This window comes from Pararge aegeria, chromosome 21 (genome assembly GCF_905163445.1).
Source record: "Pararge aegeria chromosome 21, ilParAegt1.1, whole genome shotgun sequence".
In the NCBI taxonomy this organism is placed as follows: Eukaryota; Metazoa; Arthropoda; class Insecta; order Lepidoptera; family Nymphalidae; genus Pararge; species Pararge aegeria.
In genome coordinates, this window is record NC_053200.1 from 7754934 (window position 1) to 7772526 (window position 17593).

The window sequence follows — 17593 nt, forward strand, 5'->3', positions numbered from 1 at the left end:
ATCAATGAGGTTTATTGGTTTAGGGTACAGTGTTGTAACTAGTAATTTGACGTGCAATGTTACACAATAGTTTTTGGTCACAATATTGGCGGAATGAGTGTTCTGTATGTTTTTAATTAGCGCAGACTAATAACCATGTTTCGAGACCAAGAACCATCCTGGCGAGTGTCGGATTCACGCATAAAGGGTTCTGTTCAAAATTGTAAGTTGGTTAATAGCTCATACATCGCGGGAATCGATTTTGGTTTTAAAACTAATTTTAATTGATAACAATTCTACGATGGCGAACGATTTACGGATTATTATTTCCTTGCCTTGGATCTTGACTGATGCAATGGGATGGGAAAGCAATGAAGTGGGGTATGGCTTTTTGAGGTACGTATTGAAAAATCGGGATGTTATTATCCCTTAGGATTAATGACGTGTTGACAATTTGTTATATTGAATTTTAAAACTTCTAATACCGTTATATTTTCTTATGTGGAAATTAGGTATTAAAAAATCTTCATTAGTTTAATAGGTAAGAATAGACCTACAAAATGTGCTTTAACTGTGGCCGCAATTATATAATCCGTAGGTAATTCCGCGAGTAAGATAAAATCATCATCTTACATCATCGTGTTAATTAATTTTGTTGCACTCACTCCTGGGTTGATTGAAATTGGGCGGCCATAACGGCAAAATTATTACGACTTCAAAAGAGGAAGAGGTGCACCGGTATCTTTTTTTATGTATGTTCTGTCTAGTTTCTCGAAGACACGACGCCTGGGCGAATTAGGCAAATTATTTTTCGTATTAAAGGTTATGAAAATCATGACAAAACCTTCGAATTGGGTTACAATTTTAAATCCTTATCCACATAAAATTTAATGTTGATATATGAGAATGTAGAGAATGAATTCTTGACCAAATTGTGCATAATCCCTGTAAAACCTGTCCTGTTGAAATTATGATTTGACGATTGTATGTCAAGTGATGCGAACCTCAACAAGTAGCAAGTGAAATTTAAGGTGACACAGTTACCTTCCTCAATTGCATATATTATGTCATATCGGAAGAAAGGACCGACATTAACGCTTGGCTTTTGCTTGAGTTTTTTTTTTAAATACAAAAAGCCAAGCATTCATCCCAAGTATCGGACTACAGAAGCCCTTAACTTTCTTTTTTTATAGTAATTATTGTCGGGCCAAGCAGATGGCCAATCTGATGGTTTTTTTTATACTAGATAAGCTTGCGCTTGATAACTATCATGCCTTATGTAAAGCAATAATGCGGTCTAAGTTGGGGCGCTTGACTAGAAAATGCCTATTCACTCTTGCCTTGTAGGCATTCAAGTTTTATGAATCAGGAAACACCGAAGCTGGAAGAGTGTTCCAAACCTCAGCGGAACGTATCAGAAGCGGGAAATATCAGTGCGTGTTGCCTGTATGCCAGCCATATAAGGATGCCACAGTTCACGTCGTATCGCTGTTCTGTGGTAGAATGGTGCCAGAGGAACAAGGTTATGAAGTTCCTGAGCACACTTGACAAGGTATATCCTGTAAAAAACCGCCAGGCAGGCAACATTACATCGGTGCTGTAAGTGTAGAGTAAGGGATTCGTTGCCGATAATTCTTCTGGCGCGACGATTCACCGAGTGTCAGCCATCTATCCCACATGTGACTACAGTACTCCAAGCTGGTTCGGATTTGAGCCTGGTAAAGTGTAAGAAGTTCCTCCGTGAAATCCTCCTTTTAACTTTGTTTTTGATACCAAGTTTTTTACTATCTACTACTAGTTTAATACTTGTGTTACCTAGATTTATTGGTAGGTACTTACATAATGTCTCTTAATCGTAGTGGAAACCAAAATTGAGAATCTGCACAAAAAACCATTTTCATTCGCCCATTGTACATGTGTTTTATTTAGTGTTGTTTTTGTTCATAATTTCATTTCTGTTACAACAAAGTGTATTTTCATTTTAATTTTTTTCAAAAAACAAATACCTAATTAAAATAGATTAACTTTGAACAAGTTTCTTTGGCGTTGTTTTATTTAACAATTTTACTTTGTAATTCCGGACATGCTTTCGAAACCAGTCGTATTACTTTCCAACTATTTAATTGTTGACACTTCTTTTAAGTTACAGCTCACGTCCGTCTGCTTATTGATTTATTCATTAGTCAATACCTTAAACACACTTTCCGTGATAAAGTATCCGATGTAGGGAATATATTAAATATTAAATAATTCACAATAGTGAAAAAGATTTTTGTCAGCAACTTTTTCTTGAGAACACATAAATACTTTTGGCGAAATAATTGTACAGAGTAACATATAATGTTTCCGTTATTGCGAGGTGATTACATTCGTTAACTTAAATCTACAGCTAGGGGGGTTCCAAAAGGATAAACTAATTATTAAGTAAATATTAATTCTTTGATTTTGTATGGATACCATAAACAATGAGAGGAAATGGAGCATTTTTACATATTGAATTAGTTTTCTTTTTTCCCGGTTAGGTATACACACTCAATTTCAGTTAGCGATACAATTAAATTTGCATTACAATTAAATTACAATTGTGTTTTTTTAATTTAAAGTACCCTAATAAATAATCCTTACCAATATTATGAGTGCGAAAGGGTGTTTGTTTGCTTGTCCTTACTTTACGCCCTAACTTGACTTTGATAGAGTAGATAGGACGGATATTACCAGGCAAATTTTTACACACACTGATTAAAAAAAAAACGTATTAAACGCCGACAGCTAGTAAGAAATAATACAAATTGTTATAATATGTATTTTTACAGAAGTAAGAAAAGAATAGGCATTCATGTAGAGAACTAAGTTGATCCGTAGCTCCTTTGCTGCGTAAGGGTATTTCAATAGTCGGAAACTATACAACTGCGACTGCTTTTATTGTACTATTACTGTACACTGCACACTGCACACTAAAATACAGAAAAACAGAAAATAAACAAAAATTTAAAATACATTGTATGTGTATTTCGTTTTGTAAAAATGTGTATTTTTTAATATACTAGCTTTACAGTATGCTATGTACTCGTATCTACGCTGCTACTCATTTTCCAATACAATAACAATGCTAATCTAGGTTTGAATGAGTTGATCTTAATCGTCTCACAATGATTTTCCTTGTCCCAGTTTTAAGCTCGAAGAAATTGTGGCGTGATCGTTAATGATCTTTTTTTACTTTACATCTACAATTATTGTGATTTACATCAATGAAATGTTTATATAATGGATCCCTTACAAAACTTCCATTCAGAATTCCTTTGATTGTATTAGTGGGTGATCAAGTATGAAAAATTTAATTAAGGTGTTTATTGTTCGATAGATATATGACACGAGTCATTATCATATTTATGTAATACTTTATTTTTAGATATTAATCAACTTTTCTATTTTTTTTTTTAGGTTACAGTTCTTTTAATTGCAGTGCAATGGTGTGGTAAAGTGGAATGCAAACCGTTTGTAAGGAAAAAGCACATTTTTAAGGCTTTCCATTTTGGGTTCGTACCTATGCCACCGAAACACTTATCACTGGAATTTGAAAAATTTACGCCTTTTGGTACATATGAATTCAAGCATACTATCAAAAAACGGCAGATAGCACGATCCGAGCTACCTCCAGCAGCTAATGAAGTAATCGCTTTAGCAGATGATCCTTTAAAAATACCTATAACACCTTTATTGGATAAGATAGAAGTCAAAGAAGGAGAAAAATTACCCGCTGAAGTGTTGATAACATCGGTCGTAGAGCCATTTGAACCTGGTAAACCGATTTCATTTTTATTACCAGTTGATTCTGAAGTGGTTATAAAACCTGCAGTTAAAGATGTTGCAACCCCTATACCATTTAATGTTGACGCGCCTGTTGATCTAGAGCCTAGAATTCAGCCAGAAGTAGTCGCTCCATTACCTAATGCTATCGTTAATATAACTCCAAAGCCTATAGGAATTCCACCACCACCAGAAATTAAACTTCTCGAATCAGATGTGGACTTAAATACTCCGATAGAAAGCACTATTCCACCAATACCACCGGTAATGCCAATACCAGAAGGAAAGCCGATACCACTGGAAGAGTCACCAGTCATAAGTCCAGTAATAAATAGTATTCCCATTGCACCATTTGTGTATACCAATATTAAAGGAATACCGTTTTATATTCCAGCTGGTAACATCATACCATTTATAACTCCGGGCGCAGTTCCTATTCCAGAAGCTATTGTACCACCAAGCCCACCCCCTGTAATTAAAGAAATACCCGTGGTTAAAGAGGAAATTCCTGTTGTAGTTAAAGAAGAAGTTCCTCCAGTTGTTAAGGAAGAGCCACCACCAAATTTCTTTGTGAAAAGCTCCCGCTTTGTTTTATATTTTGGCTCCATGATGCTTCAAATGCTATCACGATTTGTAAATGGACAAGCTAATCTTAGCCAAATTCCTTTACCACCTCCATTCCCAGGTTTGCAATAAAATTCATTGATATAGGTACAATTTTGTATTTTTTATATTTTTATTAAAACAACATTATTACATCACAGACAATATCGTAATTTTAATTCTTATAACTAATTATTTCAAATTTATAACGTAAGATTTTGAGTAACACATTCAGTTTAGAAATGGCGACCGTAACCGCCAAAACCACCGAAACCGCCAAAACCTTGTCGATAGCCACCACCAAATCCACCATGGCCAAAACCTGGGCCAAATCCGCCTCCGTGTCCAAAACCGCCTCCAAAACCTCTTCCGTATCCACCGCCAAATCCACCTCCGAAACCTCCACCGCCAAATCCACCGCCAAAACCTCTACCTCCAAATCCGTAACCACCAAATGGATTCGCGTTTACCATGCACAGCATCACGGCGAATACTGTTACTAAGAAGGTTATCTGAAATAGTTTTACATAAGATTAATCATTAATTTATAATTAACATTGTAATAGGACGTAGTTAAAAGAAAACAATCCAACCAAAATTTACGTCGTTTTGAGACCTTCATGGCGTTAGAAATAAATGTGGCATAGCATCGCAATTATTCATTATTGATAATTATTTCCTAACATTTCTGTAAGTATTAAATATCAATTTTAAATTAAAAAGAAACCCCTGACCTATAAGTGCCCTTTTATTTGATAACCGTATTGAGGGAGTTGTCGAAAAAAAATCACAATTTTGTGGTGGCGGCCATCTTGGATTGTAAAGTTGTCATAGTGCATAGTACTCAACTAGTCAAGCGTTTTCATTTGATACCCATATTGAAGGAGTGTAAACATACATAATTCGCCATTTTTTGGCAGCGGCCGTCGTAGACTAATTTTCATCAAACATAAATTTCCGATTATTTCATCTCTCAAACAAAGAAAACAATATTAAAATCGTTTTATTCGTTCAGGAAATACGATGCCACACACGCACGCAGAGACACGTCGTTAAAAAGAACGGGTTGATAAGAAACAAATTAAAAGAATGTCAATGCCTAAACTAAATAAAGATTTGATTGATTAATTAATTGATTGATATAGATAATAGTTTTGCAGTGTCACTTCAACAGCTTGTTTCAACAACAAAACTTGGCAGTTTTCATATCTCACTTCAACTGGCAACACCTTCAAAAACACACTGCATAATTATTTCGATTTTATGACACGTTTATTTTTAAGGCACAGTCTCATAGCTATCTCCCTGGACCCTTTTCACTTTCAATTGATGATTATGTTATACCGATGACAAATTACAATGTAGCCTTGGCAAAATCTGTGATAACAGAAATACCGTGTAAATTATAATCTGTATTAATTATATTCGAGAAAAATCTAGGCATCCTGCACACACGCCAATATTATTAACAATAATCTGAATATTGACAATAATATTGTCTGTGTGCGGGGAGGCAAGTAACTGTTTAGTAACCTCGCCAAAGGTTTTTGTCCTCTTTGCTATAAAGTATTTCTCAGCACGGCCAGGATTAAAATAAACCTACGAATAATTCAGTCAATCTGAGATTTCTTAAGATTCTTGTTAATTGAGCCCTCTAATTATATAATATGTTACAAAGAAATAATAATTGATGCTTAGTTTCGTGATGGTTTTTGTAATTAAATAAAAGCAAATCTAAGAATTATGTGTTTTTAATTTACACTTATAATAAACTGTAACTGAAAGATTTCTGTACATTTAATATATTTTCAAAATTTTGACCGGGGGGATGCATTATAATAGATACTGTGTCCAAAACAGATTTTTATTTAACTTTTGTCTCACTGTCCAGGCATCACGTGAACTGAACGGATTTTAATAAAATTTGGTAAAGTGCTAGCTGATATCCCGGGTCAAAATATATGAGATACTTTTTATCCCGATAAACAATAAGTTTCCTCCGGGAAATGGGATAAACATCTTCGTTAAATTTGCACCGATTTTAATCATTCTATTTATATTTCACAGTGTGGGTTGTCTAATTTTAATGAAGATCTGATGAATATTGTCGGAGATCATGGACATAATTCTTCAGAGATAACAGCAAGTCGCAAGGCATATAGGACAACGATCGAATGCATGCGTACCGTCCTACTAATATTATAAACGCGAAAGTTTGTGAGAATAGATTTGTTTTTGTTTACTGGTTATGTTCAAATGTTTAATATGCTCATATGTAAAACCTGACACATTATTTAGTGATCTGTACAAATAAATAAAATTTACTATATACCAGAAATAACTGTCCATTAATACGCTGATTTCAGGTGATCCAAAATCAACTGACCGGTAGCGGGCAGCAGCGTTATCGGTGCGAAAGGACCAGCACTGCGACCACCAAACAAACCCATGCCATGCGTGGTGATTATTGGTGTAACTTTGGTACGGGAAATATAACTCCCTACAAGAAGACCTATGTCCAGAAGTGTACTTCAATCGGTTGATGTGATGATGATGATGGAATACGCTTATAAATTTATAATATTATGATTATTTGAACGTTAGCTTAAAACTCTAAAACGGTTTTAAAATTTCTGTCTATACATCTGAAGCAGATTTTACAACTTGTCGAACTTCCTGGTGCAGTGGAAGGCGCTGTGGTATTTTAAGTAATCAGTAATTTTAAATAAATGTGTTTTGTTTTAAATTGAACGAGTCACTAAAGTTAAGCTTTTGATTAGTTATGTATTATAAATGGTTTAAGAGACAAAAAAATACCCATTAAAATATCACTAAACAAAAATAACCTATGTACTAAAACTACACTAAATTCAATCGTTAACATTATTGATAACGCTGCAACGAGGCGTAGACCGAATCTTTTTTGTATGGCCAAATAATTTATATAAAGAGATTTATCATTATTAACCCATGACCGAGCCACTTCATTACATGAGTCTCCTGTCAGAATGAAAAGAGTTTAGGCCGTAGTAGGTCCACTACGTTGGCCAAGTGCGGATTGTATCACACGTTTAACGTTAAAAGCGCACATAAATTCAAAAAGTTAGAAGTTTGTTCCGACGATCGAACTCTGCCTTCCCGTACGGGAAGACGAAGCTCTAACCAAAAGGCTGTTAGATTACGTGTTACTAAATTAGGAGTTGAAAATTATACAATACGTATTATACTCAATAGTGTAATTTTAATTTATTTAACTTTACTTACTTTGAAAGCCATTTTAAGAGATTTTTTGTCACTGTCAATCCTATTGTGTTAAACACTCTTGTAGAACTGATCAAACCAGCTAACATTCTTGATTTAAATATACAATTGTCAACATTTTTTGGGAATCCTACGAGTTATGAATTTCCAGCGTGAATAATAAATTAATACGGAGGTGTGATTTTTAATGTTTGGTATAATTAACGATGTCGTGTGATGATTTATTTTCTATTTTTAGATTTATGATGTATATGTGAAACATATTATATGCCAGTGAAAAGGTGATTCACTGGCATAAAATATGTTTGTTGCAAATATATAACATGTTTCTCTAACAAAGGTTTCGGAGGTATTGCCACATGAGGCATATTGCGGCGAAATAGTCGAATTATTCATAAACATATTGTGTTTCACGAAAAACATATTTTTCTTATGCATACTAGTAACAGACGCGTAAATTACTGCGGTCTACTATATGTCTTAATTAATTGTAATTTTAAAATGGGGTTATCAAATTATATGGTGTGCGTTCCAAAAAGTCTGTATATGCCGTCGTACTTAAATTATAAACAATGCGAATGCTGTAGTTTGTATGACTTTTAATGAAAAGCAAAAATATAATCGGTACAAAACATAATTATGGACAACTTTTGAAATTGTTATCCAACAGTTTTTGGATGACTGCCTTGACCCAAAGATCTACTTAAACCTCCACTTGATTGCTGTTGGCTGCTGCTACCAGATCCATGGCTACCTCCATGTCCTTGTAAGCCTGAAAGGCCTCCACCTGATCCACTTGAATCACTTTGACCCCTTCCCGAGCTAAGTTGACTTCCAGATCCACCTGAACTTCCACTTGATTCCCGTTGGCTGCTAATACCAGATCCATGACTTCCTCCAGATCCCCCTAAGCCAGCTAGCCCTCCACTAGTTCCACTAGAACTTCCTAAGTTACCACTTAAACCACTTTGGCCGCTTCCTGAGCTTAATTGACTGCCGGATCCACCTGAACTGCCACTCGATTCCCTTTGGCTGTTAATACCAGATCTGTGGCTACCTCCAGACCCACCTAAGCTAGCTAGGCCTCCACTAGATCCACTCGAACTATCGAAGCTACCGCTCAAACTCCCTTGGCCGCTTGGTGAGCCTAGTTGAGTTCCAGATCCACTTGAACCCGTATTAGACTCTCTCTGGCTGCTAATACCAGATCCGTGACTACCTTCAGAACCTTCCGAGCCAGTCAGACCCCCACTAGATCCTCTTGAGCTGCTGGAGCTGCCACTGGAACCCCTTTGACCGCTTTCAGAGCCTAATTGACTACCAGATCCACTTAAACCACCACTTGATTCCTTTTGGCTGCTAATACTAGATCCATGGCTTGTAGATCCTCCTAAGCCAGCTAGACCTCCACTAGATTCACTTCCTCCAGAACCCTGATTGCCATTCCCATAATTACTTCCGCTTGATCCACTTTGACTTCTAGAGCTTTGGATTCCTCCTTTCTGGGTTTCTCCAAAAGTTAAGGCAACTAGTGCAATTGCTACATAAACCACCAGTAATGTCTGAAACAATCATATTTCATAGAATTATCGTGTTGTAATTCCCTTTTTTAATATACGTTAGAAGACAACATAAAGAATAAAGTACACTGTAAGTAACTGGTACATTATATATTTTTTTTTAAATTAAACCAAATGTAACAGAGATTAATGTTATGTATTATCCTTACCCGAGATAGCGCCATCGTGCTTATTCTGATACGCTCTTGAGATTATGCATTGCTAGACCTTTATATACTAAGGTTTAATTTATTCCATAGGTTTCCTTTGATTGAATGTGTTAAAAATTAACATAAGTTTTATAGGTGCACATTTTTATATTTTTCTAGTAAAGTGTTTTCTGCGACTTTGTTTGTGCTGAAGCATATGCATTGTTTTGTTATTCGGTATATTGTTTGTCGGTAGGGATAGTCCTAAAAGACCTTAACGCTTCTCAGTCGCTTGATTTTAGAACTATGCGAGTGAACAAGTATTATGGGGGTGTTTATGAGTTTATGACAGATGAGAGTAATAACAAGTAATGTAATAACTTTTTTCTTATTATTAGTATTATTTCGTATACAAAAGGATATTAACCATCATATTTTATAAATTTTAGGACTGAGCTGATGTGATTCTTTGCGAAGCGATAGTTGTTGGGCTACAGTGGCAATGAAAGGTTGTCTGTGTAGGTAATGAAATGCAGTATGTGTGCACATCTTTAATTGGCTCGTCACGCTGACTAGACGCATAAAAAACTCACGGTTCCCTTGGTATAGTAGTCATATCCCATGATAACAGTGATTGTTCCGCAATGCTCCGCAATTTAGTTATAACTTTGTTGTCTTTATCGGAATTGAAAAACATTTATTTCTTAAAAATATTTCAACGAAACCACGAAAATCTTAGGTTGGTTTGCACTTCTTTCACAATTGCATTTGTAACTTATGGAAATAAAGTTTCATACTGTATATGCAAAGCTTTGGCCAGATCTAATTCTTAACAGTATAAAACAAAGTCGCTTCTGCTGTTTGTACGCTGAGATCTTTTAAACTACGCAACGGATTTAAATGCAGCGAATTATAGTTACAGTGTGATTCAAGTGATAACTGTATATGGAGTAAACACGCATAATATTATCGTAGAGAAAGCAAGAAATTCGAAGACTTTTGATGTGAAGTCGTAACAAACATATTTTTGTGCGTTTACATTATAAACGAAAAGTATAAACGAAATAGGCGTAAGGCTTTATCTAAAATTTTTAAGCAATCCAAACCAAAATCCTCAGATGACAGATTAAATTTAGTAGCAATATTTTTCTTACTCTTCCCTATAGATAAGGATAGCACTACTAAATTCTGTCTGCCATATGAAGATTTTGGATCAGATTGAATAATTACTTCCGGCGTAAATTGATGTACTACGGATTTTTGACGTGACAACGTCTTATAATTCGATGGAGCCGGCTGAACGCACGAAAAAACATGACGTATGCGGCGTTACCTCGCTCTGAGGCGTTCCATTCAAGGCTTGAAGTGCAAGCGAGAGCGCGGAACGAGCGACAAAGAGGCACAGTCGGCCTCCGCGTTCGACATCTGTCTCTCTCCTACTTGAGTGAGCGATGCGTCCGCGTGGACTGCTTCTATACAATAATACATTTACATGTTTTCGGCAAGGATGAAGTGCAGTGAAAAGTGAATGTGGTGTCAATTGTTTATAGCAACGATAATATTTATCAAACAAATAAAATAAAAATTTTCTTTTGAAAAATGAAATCATTTCATCAGTATTTTCTTACGAAGTTGTCACGTTCAACTATCGTCAGTAAGCCGACTTTACAGACAACCAATTTTTTTATTAATTATTCCAAACTGCAACACCCGTCCGTCCGTCTGTCAGAGCCTAGCAGCATCTAGAGCATGCATTAAATATTATTATTACAATGTACAGAGGTTCGCGCTTGACCGACGTTTATTGTTAGCTTTATACGTAATCTAGTTTCTCGTAAATATCCATATTTATAGCGTAATTAAGGAATATCCTTCGAATACTTATAATATTATTCTAGAAGTGTTGCGTATTCTATGTACTTGCATTGCTGTCACCATTAAATTTTATATTAGAAGCTTAAGCCCTTGACTTATTTCGTACGGTTTAAGGATTTCATAGAATAATATATAACATATATATATATATATATATATATATATATATATATATATATGTTATGCGTAGGTAAAGTTGACATAAAAATCCAAAACAACAAAAAATCTGAGAATACATAATCCTGTGTATGATACTTATATCCACCGAAAAGAGTTCCTACTAGATTCTATGAAATCCTTAAATATATATATATATATATATATATATATATATATATATATATATATATATATCAGTGGCGTGCATAGAGGGTATGTACAAGGTTTTCAGATGATATAAAGTGAAGAAAATTTGTAGTTCAGGTGATAAAATCTAAAGGGTAGGCTTTTTATAACTCCTACAATGCCCATCCTTAAGTTTTTTATAACTAGTACTGGAGCTTTTCTCATTTTATGTCATCTGCCCGCTTAGCGCATACGCTGTATTGTACATGCCACTGATATTATATATATATTTTATATGTATATTTTTTTTTGATATTGAACAAAATAAATAAAAATATTAAAACGGTATGCAATGTAATTCCTCGATAAATTTCATCGAAATTTGTTCACCAATCACTCACACAGAACCACTGTTGAATTATTAATATTATTACAATCTACAGGTGTTGGAGAATATGGTATTTTCCTCCTACTAAAGTCCCGTTTCTGGGCACAAAACTTACTTTATAATCAGAGGCTATTGAGTTTATACTTCCCATGCTAGCCTTGGCTTTTGGAGTTATTATCACACTTTAGTGATCATAAACGGAAATGCTCTCTTAAGTGGTCACCGAGTTGGTTAGCGCCAGTTTCTTAACTCGAACCCTGCATCTCGTTATTGGTATTTAAACAAGCTAACTAAATTACCAACGAGGCAAAGGAGGAAATAGCTGTGACGGATATACCCACTCGTTATGGCGACCGTATGAGGAAGTTTTCTTTTTTGTACAAAAAAACACTAATTTGCTGAAAGTCGCCAAACAATATTATATCAATCTTTGTAGTGTCGCGTCACGCAATCTATTAGCACGCAAAGCGGATACCGAAGTCGATAATCGTCACACAATGACAATGCTAAATGGCTTCAACACCTTTATTTAAAGTTAAATAACTGGCCATGTATGTCTCAGTAGGTGCCATTAACCTCTGTTATCAAACTATTGGACTGGTTGTCGCTGAAAAAATGGCAGATTAATTTATTTCCCCATTTGAAGCGCCAAAATTGACTTTACCTACGCATAACATATATATATATATATATATATATATATATATATATATATATATATCAGTGGCGTGCATAGAGGGTATGCACAAGGTTTGCAGATGATATAAAGTGAAGAAAATTTGTAGTTCAGGTTATAAAATCTAAAGGGTAGGCTTTTTATAACTCCTACAATCCATAAGTTTTTTATAACTACTAAACTGATAAAATGGCAGATTAATTTATTTCCCCATTTGAAGCGCCAAAATGGAGCCAATGATTGGGAAACAAGAAATTGACAGCGATCTGTCCAGTGGTCAGTGGTAAGCGTATATTTGTATAAGATGATCCGTAGTCAATGAAGAAAAATTATTTAATATCATAACTATCGACCATTACTATCTCTCTGGCTATCTATCACGCTGGCCTAGTGCGGATTGGTAGATCGCCCTTGAATATTATAGCGAACTCTCAGAGATAACTCTCTTCCCGAGTGTGATTTCCTTCCTGTGTAGCGAGTGATATTTAAGAGGCTCTAACAATTATTATTTAAGTTAGAGATAATAACTGGGACCGGCTGCTCAAAGTGCTCTCTAAGGCACGGGGGTTGGCTTTAACAGAAAAACCAATACTTAACAAATATTATCCCGACCGGATTTGAACCCAGGATCTCGTGATCCTTAGTAAAACATGCTGACCATTCGACCAACGAGGCGGTTCAGTCTCACTCACTATCAAAACATAAAGCCTTGAACTGACATTGTTAAATATCACGTCAATACAATTTTGCTAATTTAAAACTACATACCACGTACATACCACGGTAATATTATGGGATTTGTCGATATTTTAAACTAGTTGCATGGATCGTGGTCACGACAGTCACGTCGTTGAACTATTTTTAAGAAATGTTACGAAAATCTAAGTTTACAATCTTTTGAACAACATATATTTTTTATACCCCAAATTTCTAGACACCAACTGTATAATAAATGCAAGCGCGTGTTGGTTGGTTTGCACTTCTTTCACAATTGCATTTGTAACTTATGGGAATAAAATTTTATACTGTACATACAAAGCTTTGGGTAGATCTAATTCTTTACACTGTATAAAATATATTAATGCAGCGAAAAGCAAGAAATTCAAAGATTTTTGATGTTATGTCAGGATGTGAAAAAATTTTTAGGAGGATTAGATTTTTCTTAACCTAATGCACATAAATTGACATTATCTATTGTAATATGTAGCCGTGTTGTTGGCAAAAACGTTGTTGAAATTAGTCGGATTCTTTACTTAGCTAACGAACAAATGAGGAGACAAACTTTCTCGTTTACATTACTATGGAATTTCGTTTAAAAGCTAGTAGGTAACTCCTGGTTGATCCTAAAAATCGTATTGTTTCAAACAGTTCTGTTGCCTTAGTAGAAGATTTGCTGGCTCACAATCCAGGAATCGTTTTCGAGTATGGATATACTTGTACATTGAAGTAAAATGAATCTTTTAAACATTGTTTTAAACCTTAAATTGGCCTACAATTGCTGTGTTCCGGTCTAAAGGGCGTTGGTGTGTTGTTATCCTCATGTATACAGGGTGGCATTTCGTAGGACGTGTTCTTTGCATGACCTTCAAAGTGTTGCTTTATTTATAGGTGATGATTTTCCACTTAACATCAGGTGGCCCATCCGTTTGCTCCGAATAAAAGAATTCGAATTGCGAGTCTGACTTCCGCTCTTAGTCTGATATTTATAATCATTTTTTTACCTGACTTATAATAATGTTTTGAAAACTTTTAACAGTAGTTTAATTTAAAAATAGAATACAACTATTAGTGTTCAAATAAAATAAAATAAAATAGAAGAGATTTTCCTTTATATGAAGTTTTTATTTATTTGGAAATTGCTCATAGAATGCAGAATGCTCATATATTTATTTTAATTATGCAAAAAACATTCATGAAATAAATTAAAACACATTACACACACTCCAATGTTTTTGACACATACACGCATATATACCCTTTTTAATAATGTTTTTGATTATATGTTGCTTGAAAAAAACAGGCAAATTGACAGTGATCTCTAATCACAGAAATCTGTGGTTAAAGAAGCATAGAAAATAGACTTTATAGAGTGGGTACCCACTTAGAGTTTGCTCCGTAAGTTTTGTAGTAAGGTTTAACCATTGATTTAATATGTTACTATGTCGGATAATTTTGATTTGATCGTTAAAAGTGTTTCTCCTGTCTTAAGGCACGCTTTATGCCTAGGGGTCTTAGGACCTTGATTAGTATGACTGTTTCAAACTAACACCCAAAATTAATAATGTCTTCGGATCATAGTTTAAATTTAATATGGCTTTCCTTCTCTACTCTGTCGTTAAGGCTTGCTCTAGTTACTATGTTAGGACCAGTTACAGTTTTATTATAAGCATAATTGTGATTTGCATTGTGTCCGTTTACTTAAAAAGTGAGGTTGCTATTTAAATTAAACTTTAAAATTGGGCTTATCCTTTGTTTCCTTCTTAATAAAATAATTCACTTCTGGATATGAAAATGGTGGGCGGTAATATCCATTCCAATTATAATAAGGATATGTATAAATTCCTGGATAATAAAAGGGTGATTTGTTGTCTTGTAAGAAGAATTTGTCATCCTTTTCCTTATGTTGAATCGGTTTAATACGGTCGTCGTGTTCAAAAACTGGACGCCAACCCTCCTCTTGGTTTTCAAATTTAACTCGGTCCTTATAAAGTTTATCCCGTTTATTTTCAAGCTCCCGTTCTTCATCACAATGTTCTTCGCCAGATTCAAATATATTCCTTTCGCCATATGGTTCACTACATACCACAGCAAGCAAATATACCGTTAAAAAAAAATAGATGGCCATTTTCTATTTTTCAAGTTATTCTAGATACTCGTATTTTGTAGAAGTTTTTGGTTAACTGAGTGTTTAACGCCAGTAAGACTATTTATGTATTGTTACAGACTAATTTTTACTATCAGCATGGGATTTACCATACGTTTAAGTGTTTTCTTATCGGAGTCTCAGCCATGAAAGATAATTGTTTTGGGATATTGAAAGGTTTTTCCAGATTGCATTCCAAGAAACTAGTCTTTAGCTTATATTATCATCGTCTTCTAGCGGATGCCAGTAGCTGCGTAAAATATCTGATATATATCTTGAAATCTATGCTTTGCCAGAAAAATAGTTAAAAATCACTTATCTATAAATATCACCTATCCTCGGGTAGGATACCCAAAGAATATTCCCTATAATAATGTATGGATATTATTCAAACGTGCTCCAGTGCTCTGAGAGTTGATAAAGCTGTGGGAGACATATCCATCCTTTCTCCGGGGATATAATTGACATCTGCTCATGCTATCCGTGCTTAAACAGGTCCAGAAATGGGAGCTGTTCCCTTGGCGTATTTAAACCCTGCACAGTGCATTCCTTGAATTAGGCAATCCAGCATGACTACTGCGAAGAACATAACCTGACGGAAATATTTTAATTTCACATTAATGCATGTAGCCGTGAGACATTATAGACTAATGATGCTGTAATATAGATATAGCAATATTTGCTAAGTTTGTCGAGACATAGATGAATCAAATCACGAATCATTGCTTTAGGGTTGGAGGGTTCGAGAAGGTTCTCTTTTTAGTTACCTCTGAACAACGATATTTATTAACTGATTTCGGAAATTCCCGCAGTAATTTGATTAAAATCGTTTCAATAGTTATATTTACAATCAAAATAACGGGGCAACTATGTCATACAGTTATCTATGTAAACGAGATTCGGTACTTTTATGTTTTGTACCTTAAAGATAAAGAATATATTTCATTACGTATAATTTGTCCGGTGGGAGGCTTCAGCCGTGACAAGTTACCACCCTGCTGACAAAGTGCCGCTAAGCGATTTAGCGTTCCGGTACGATGTGCGATGTTCCGGTACAATATGCTACCATCTTAAACTGCATCATCAATTACCATCACGCGAGATTGCAGTCCAGCGCTAACTTGTAGTGGACTGAAAAAAAAGAACATAAAAAATGCATACTTTCTAGTAGTAGCAGAGCTTTTCGTGTCAGAGCTCGTCCGGAGAAGCTTAGCAACATTGTTGCAACGCTTTGTTCCGCAGGGTGATTACGTATCTCGCGACAGCAATGCGACAGGCGTAAATTTTTTTTTTTATTTTTTAATCTTTATTTTTTTGGGGACTTTTATCGTCCAAGACATGCCAGCCCCTTCGTAAACTACACAGTGAGATCCTTAAGATTAAACAAAATAAGAACCAAACATTATAACGAATACTTAAATACTATTGTATGATTCAAGGATGAGCCGAAGCAACTAAGTCATAGAAGTCCATCGCGATCGCTGATGTTGGGCTACTCAGGGCACTTTGCGCAATACCTATGTTGTAATAACTGAGATTGAGTATTATCAAAATGAAGCTTAATTTGCTATACTCCGCGAAAAGCAGGAGAATCTGTGTGGTGTAATTTATAATTTCATCAATCCTTATACTCCACACCAAACAGAACTTAACAATTATTCATTGTAAAGTCAACGTTAAGACTTAACAATTATTCATTGTAAAGTCAACATCTCCTGAGGATGCTGCGGTTTCGGAGCGAAACGTGCGTAGAGGGTATATTGCCGAAGATCTGTTTGGTGTGGAGTATAAGGATTGATGAAATTATAAATAACACCACACAGATTCTCCTGCTTTTCGCGGAGCATAGTAAATTAAGCTTCATTTTGATAATATATCATGGATTTCCGCAAAGTAACGCCTGCTTCTATCCAATCGGCTCATCAGTGAAACTCTTCCACTTTTATTCCGATCACACAACAAGTGTTGCACATCTTCGAGTCGTCCACACACAGCACAGTTCGGTGAATCCGTCTTCTTCATTAGATATGCAAACTTGTTGCATGGATAGTGACCGGACCGGATTTTTACCGAAAGCCAATTTGAGCTGACTTCTCTTCATTTTTTTCCGTTCAAACCAAGGCACCCGAAAAGGCTCACTCTGGATTG

General features: G+C 35.2%; 3 protein-coding genes across 3 annotated transcripts; 1 reads left to right on the forward strand and 2 right to left on the reverse strand.

Moving 5' to 3' along the window:
- Positions 1 to 280: 280 nt before the first annotated feature.
- Positions 281 to 4482, forward strand: LOC120633421 (proline-rich extensin-like protein EPR1). Its single transcript, XM_039903629.1, has 3 exons — positions 281 to 375; positions 1327 to 1531; positions 3421 to 4482. The coding sequence occupies exons 1-3, from the start codon at positions 281 to 283 to the stop codon at positions 4480 to 4482; spliced, it is 1362 nt and encodes a 453-aa protein (XP_039759563.1).
- Positions 4483 to 4625: 143 nt separating this feature from the next.
- LOC120633366 (keratin, type II cytoskeletal 3-like) lies at positions 4626 to 8076 on the reverse strand. The gene is made up of 2 exons (XM_039903566.1): positions 7654 to 8076; positions 4626 to 4901 (listed from the first exon to the last, which is right to left on the reverse strand). The coding sequence occupies exons 1-2, from the start codon at positions 7663 to 7665 to the stop codon at positions 4626 to 4628; spliced, it is 288 nt and encodes a 95-aa protein (XP_039759500.1). The 5' UTR covers positions 7666 to 8076.
- A 158-nt stretch (positions 8077 to 8234) lies between these two features.
- LOC120633364 (keratin, type I cytoskeletal 9-like) lies at positions 8235 to 9474 on the reverse strand. The gene is made up of 2 exons (XM_039903565.1): positions 9380 to 9474; positions 8235 to 9212 (listed from the first exon to the last, which is right to left on the reverse strand). The coding sequence occupies exons 1-2, from the start codon at positions 9392 to 9394 to the stop codon at positions 8310 to 8312; spliced, it is 918 nt and encodes a 305-aa protein (XP_039759499.1). The 5' UTR covers positions 9395 to 9474; the 3' UTR covers positions 8235 to 8309.
- Positions 9475 to 17593: the final 8119 nt, after the last annotated feature.

What these genes read in the sequence shown, in the direction of transcription:
- LOC120633421 (XM_039903629.1), top strand. Translation starts at nt 281, where the DNA reads ATGGCGAACGATTTACGGATTATTATTTCCTTGCCTTGGATCTTGACT. An exon ending in GTGGGGTATGGCTTTTTGAG is followed by an intron (nt 376 to 1,326) that starts GTACGTATTGAA and finishes CTTGCCTTGTAG; the next exon opens with GCATTCAAGTTTTATGAATC. An exon ending in TCCTGAGCACACTTGACAAG is followed by an intron (nt 1,532 to 3,420) that starts GTATATCCTGTA and finishes TTTTTTTTTTAG; the next exon opens with GTTACAGTTCTTTTAATTGC.